Here is a 6,376-nt window from a genome sequence, read left to right on the forward strand (position 1 = left end):
CAGCTCAGCCGTCGGCGTTTAATCTCGTGGGAATGGATGTCTTTGCCTTTGAAGACCCGTCACAGCGGTACAACCTCGCCTCACGCCCAGACAACACCATCTACAAACTCAACCAGCAGGTGAGGGGGGCAGCAGCCCACGCACCACGTGGGGAGAATGTTTGTTTGGGAGCATGGAGTGCTGAGACAGTATATGTAGCACAGTATATGTAGTGCATGGGCGTGAGAGTATTCTTTGTGATGAAGCAAACCGGTGAGTGGGTATTAGAAACCCTACGTCCTGATCCCAGTCACAGCCAGTCGTAGAGGACCATTTAGTGTTGTAGGGTTTTAGTTCAGGCGTGTTAACACTTGTGTGTGTTATGCTGCAGATAACGGGCACTTTGACGTAAGACTATTCGCCTGTCGATGGCAGGGCCCGTTAACGTTTGTGACACAGATGTCGCGATGGGTCTATCCTGTGTGATGAACAAATCCCCAAACGGTCCGTTTTCACCGCTTGGGTGCACATCGTTTAGGCTCAGTCGCACGGTGCATTAACTCATGCCCTCCCACCACTTCACAGGACCCGAATTGTCCGTTCACATTTGTGGTGACGTTTGTGGTGCCATGTGCCGAGAATCTCTCCGTGGCGTGTTACTACCAGGTGTGTGGATGACCCATGCACAGCGGTGCGGCAGTCATTGAGGGGGTGTATGATGTCACGGTTTTAAACTCTAACCCTATCAGGGCTTGTATGATGTGATGATCATCATGCTGAACCCTAGAACCCAAACCCATGACCTGTGAAACACTGTATTGTAGATATCATAGTCTCTCTCACTGTGTATGTGGCCATGTGCCAACCACTCATGCGAGTCAGCATGTGCTACCACCACCACCCACACGACTGAGTGCACGCATAGTGTCTGTGTTTCAATCGTTTGTGTGCACAGTCGCTGTCGTGCTACTGCGAACGTGCGTGGGCTGGCCGTTGGGTGTGTTGTTATCATTTGGCGTCTCTTCCAAATACACAGTGGAGTTTGAAATATACAATACCATCCAATTAATATTGACGTACACTAACTTCTCCTAAAACCCATAAAACTCAAACCCCGAAAACTATAACCCTCAATTCCTAGAACTCTAAACTTAAAACCCTACAACAATCCCATCCAATTGATATTGACGTACATTGACTTCTCCTAAAACCCTAAGACTCTAAACCCCTAAATCTATAAACCTAAAACCATGAAACAACCCCATCTAAATCCAATTGACATTGACGTGCACTGACGTTTCTCTCGTCGCAGCCCACGGATTCCGATTGGCGCGAGAAACGCTCGACATTCTGCGATGTGCTGTCAGACTTTATGGACGGAGACGACAACTACCGCAACCAACGCTTCAAGCTTATTCCATCGGTGGAAAAGGGGTGAGTGAACACACACACATATATACACCACCACTACACATGTACCTACAACACATACACACACAACACCACTACACATATACGCAATCAACGCTTTAAACTTATTCCATCGGTGGAGAAGGGGTGGGTGAACACACACACATACATACAACACTACACATACAAATACAACATCACTACACACACACATACAACATCACTACAAATGCACCTACAACAACACCACACACACATACAACACCACTACACATACACACTACCCATACAACACCACTACACATGCACATACACCAACACCACTCACACATACAACACCACTACACATGCACATACAACACATACACACACACATACAACAACACTACACATACACACACTACACATACAACACCACTACACATGCACATACAACACATCCACACACATACAACAACACTACACATACACACACTACACATACACGCAACCAACGCTCGAAGCTTATTCCATCGGTGGAGAAGGGGTGGGTGAACGCACACACACATACACCACCACTACACATGCACCTGCAACACACATATACAACAACACTACACATGCACACATGACACATACACGCAACCAACGCTTCAAGCTTATTCCATCAGTGGAGAAGGGGTGGGTGAGCACACACATACACCACCACTACACATGCACCTACTACACATGTACACACGACTCATACACGCAACCAACGCTTCAAGCTTATTCCATCAGTGGAGAAGGGGTACATACAACAACACTACATATACACATAAAATTTCACTACACGAAGCTACACTACATGTAAGCTATATTGCATGCACTCAAATGCACACATGTATACATAGCATTCATTCATATCCATTCGCTTGTGTCATACATCGTATTCGTTGTTATACATTCGCCTGTGCGCATCGCAAACCGTATACTAATCCCGAACAACCCTAAACCCTACACCCTAAGATCGTATATCCTTCGTAAGATGGTGGCGGGTAAACCGGCAATCGTCGGCAACAAAGGACTCAAGAATCCCTACTTCCATGGCGACAACTGGTTTGAGGTGTGTACGTGCACAAACGACAGTGAAAGTGGCTACAGAGCATCTAGAGGTCATATAGTAAAGGTTTTTTTATTATATATATTGATCAGTTATTCCTACCTGATTATACTCCAAGCCAAGCAATCGTCTCATATCACATATAGTGTGTATTAGGGTCTCATAATTCGTATAGCTGGTGTTCCATAATCTCAAAATTCCCATATATGGTTACTTATGGTCTCATAATTCCCATATATGGTGACTTATGGACGCATAATTCCCATATATGGTTACTTATGGTCTCATAATTCCCATATATGGTGACTTATGGTCTCATAATTCCCATATATGGTGACTTATGGTCTCATAATTCTCATATATGGTGACTTATGGTCTCATAATTCTCATATATGGTGACTTATGGTCTCATAATTCTCATATATGGTGACTTATGGTCTCATAATTCCCATATATGGTGATTTGTGTTCTCATAATTCCCATATGCTTACTTATGGTCTCATAATTCCCATATATGGTGACTTTTGTTCTCATAATTCCCATATATGGTTGCTTATGGTCTCACAATTCCCATATATACTTACTTATGGTCTCATAATTCTCATATATGGTGACTTATGGTCTCATAATTCTCATATATGGTGACTTATGGTCTCATAATTCTCATATATGGTGACTTATGGTCTCATAATTCCCATATATGGTGATTTGTGTTCTCATAATTCCCATATGCTTACTTATGGTCTCATAATTCCCATATATGGTGACTTTTGGTCTCATAATTCCCATATATGGTTGCTTATGGTCTCACAATTCCCATATATGCTTACTTATGGTCTCATATTTCTCATATATGGTGACTTATGGTCTCATAATCCCTTTGCTTGGTGTAGGTGGACGTGGACGTCAACTCAGATGCACATGCGCGAGAGATCACGTCAATGGCTGTAGGGGTGACCAAAAGTCTTGTGGTAGACATCGCCTTCCTCATCGAAAGCAAAACCGCCGAGGAACTGCCGGTAAGAACAGAAGCCTGTCATTACAATACGATACGATACAGTATATTACCGTACAATATAGTGCAGTACAGTACCGTACAAAATAATACAGTACAGTACCGTACCGTACAATATAATACAGTACCGTACAGAACAGTACAATATAATACAGTACAGTACAATATAATACAGTACAGTACAGTATAGTTTAGTATAGTATAGTACAATACAGTATAGTACAATACAGTACAGTACAGTACAGTACAATACAGTACTGTACAATATAATATAATACAGTACAAAATAATACAGTATAGTACAGTACAATATAATACAGTACAGTACAGTACAATATAATACAGTATAGTACAGTACAATATAATACAGTACAGTACAGTACAATATAATACAGTACAAAATAATACAGTATAGTACAGTACAGTACAATATAATACAGTACAAAATAATACAGTATAGTACAGTACAATTTAATACAGTAAAGTACAGTACAGTGATATGTAATGTAATACCACGTCATGCCATGCGTAGATGCTAGGCACACAGTAGTGGGCTGCTGTGCATTTTGTTCCTTACTACTAGTACGTGGCTGTGTCGTGGTGCACGCTACAAATAGACACGCGTTCACTTTCACACGCATTTGGTACTATTCATACGTGTATCCCTTCAACAAGTAACCCTAAGACCTTAAAACCCTACCGCATATGTCTATTCTCCTCTGCAGTTGAGTATCTGTTGTATGACCCCATGTACACAACGGAGTCGCATGTCGCACACAATGCATTGCAATACCTATGACAAACCATTCACAAAGGCAAAACCTTAAAACCCAGAAACCGCTAAACCCTAAACCCTGAATAATACGCAGGCACACTCCTCCGTATGTCCCCACTAGCACTCGTCCAACTACACCTTATACCCTCTGTAATGGCATCTGCAGGAGACTATCATCGGCACAGTCCAATTAAACCCTAAACCCTATATAATACATAGGAACACTCCTTCGTAAGTCCCCACTAGCACTCATCCAACTACACCTTATACCCTCTGCAACGGCATCTGCAGGAGACTATCATCGGCACAGTCCAATTCGATCGCATTGCACTCAAGTCCATTGCCGTTCCCATCGCCAAGAACACTCCCACAACAGCCACAGCAACAGCAACAGGAGACCCCACCACACCACACACACACACACCCACCAAGGCCACCCCAGACAACAACACAACACACACACACAACAACACAACGCAAACAGACAACACAACACACTCAGGCAACGTCAGCACACACACCTCAGCCTCACGCTGTGTCAGTGCCAGTCCGTCGCTAGGCACACGCAACGGCACAGGCGACTCTGTCCAGAGGTGAGCCACACGGCCTGTGGGGCGATGGGACTGTGGGTGTGAGTGCGTGTGTGCACTGTGAAGTGGATGTGATTGTATGAGTGAGTGAGTGTGCGGTTTTAATTGAGTGTACCTAGGTAGCTGAGTGAGTGAGTATGAGTGAGCCCCTGTGAGGCCTGTTTGCGTGTCATCGCGAGATTGTCTTGAAACCGATGTGTCGCACATATAGTATGGACTACAACCCTAAACCCTAATATCTTATGTAGATTTATCCAGAAGGGAATCATATCCTTTCATCTTGCTGTTTCTAATCTCACACCTCACACCTGCACACATTGAACTGCTGTTGCTAATATCTGAACTAATTCTAAACTATACTGAACTTTTTTCCACCAACCGTTGCAGCCTTGTGCCAATGAAGAGCGCGTTGCAGTCGCAGTCCATGGGGCGACCAAGGAAAGCCAGACAACTAGTCAGAATACACTCACACTCAACGGATAGTGTCACGGGCAGCCGTCAGCAGACGTCCCCACAACCACAGCCACACATGCGCAACCGCTTCTTACGACGACAGAACACAACACCCACGCCAGCAGCACACACCACAGCCACGGCCAAGACTCGCTGAACACAACACCCACGCCAGAAGCACACACCACAGCCACGGCCAAGACTCGCTGAACACAACACCCACGCCAGAAGCACACACCACAGCCACGGCCAAGACTCGCTGAACACAACACCCACGCTAGCAGCACACACCACAGCCACGGCCAAGACTCGCTGAAATCAACACGCCCACCACACTCTCACGGGGACTACTCAACTAGACCTATCGTAGCTAAACTAGACCTACCACCACTACCACCATCAACTAGACTTAGCACCACCAAATGCATACAAGCGATCACAATCTCACCCGTTGCATCTCCGGTAGCACAATAAATCACGTTACAGGACAAGTGCATGTAGCACCGGTGTACAGTGACACTGATAAAGACACGTTCAATGTGTGTTCATTGTGTGGGGGTGTCTTAACAGACAGTCTTTCCACCCATGCCACAGCAACGGATATGCAGTTTAAGCTTTGTATAATTGCATACGCAGTGAACGTTCGGAGGTGCGGGATATCAATAGTGCACCTAGACACCAATTTTAGGACTGTCCCCAGACGCACCGGTTTTACACGCTGCGGGGCTGATCTGTCCCCACCAGCCTACACCAGAGGGCGATGCGCATCGCTCACGTCCATCTGGGGCATTGTGAGACAGCAATCTCAGATGTGCGAAACATGCACGTAGCACGAAGGGACCAACTGTGATCATGCACATGCAATACACTAAGTCATGTGGTCATGCACATGCAATACACTAACTCATGTGGTCATGCACGTGTATGGGTTGGCTATGTGGTCGTGTACATGCAATACACTAGGTCATGTGGTCATGCACGTGTATGGGTTGGCTATGTGGTCGTGTACATGCAATACACTAAGTCATGTGGTCATGCACGTGTATGGGTTGGCTATGGGGACATGCACATGC

General features: G+C 45.0%; 1 protein-coding gene across 1 annotated transcript in view; it reads left to right on the forward strand.

Annotated features, from left to right (window-relative positions):
* The window catches only part of SARC_01081 (hypothetical protein), a gene marked incomplete at its 5' end in the record, with an annotated part of 14,331 nt that extends 8,819 nt beyond the window's left edge, over positions 1-5,512 (forward strand). Inside the window, 7 exons of the mRNA XM_014305215.1 lie at positions 1-119; positions 565-645; positions 1,292-1,413; positions 2,377-2,473; positions 3,364-3,489; positions 4,552-4,853; positions 5,238-5,512. The exon at positions 1-119 is cut by the window's left edge and continues 40 nt beyond it. Coding sequence (XP_014160690.1) covers positions 1-119; positions 565-645; positions 1,292-1,413; positions 2,377-2,473; positions 3,364-3,489; positions 4,552-4,853; positions 5,238-5,460 — 1,070 coding nt within the window. The 3' untranslated portion in view covers positions 5,461-5,512. The remainder of the gene's footprint in view (positions 120-564; positions 646-1,291; positions 1,414-2,376; positions 2,474-3,363; positions 3,490-4,551; positions 4,854-5,237) is intronic.
* Positions 5,513-6,376: the final 864 nt, after the last annotated feature.

This window comes from Sphaeroforma arctica (genome assembly GCF_001186125.1).
Source record: "Sphaeroforma arctica JP610 unplaced genomic scaffold supercont1.40, whole genome shotgun sequence".
In the NCBI taxonomy this organism is placed as follows: domain Eukaryota; class Ichthyosporea; order Ichthyophonida; genus Sphaeroforma; species Sphaeroforma arctica.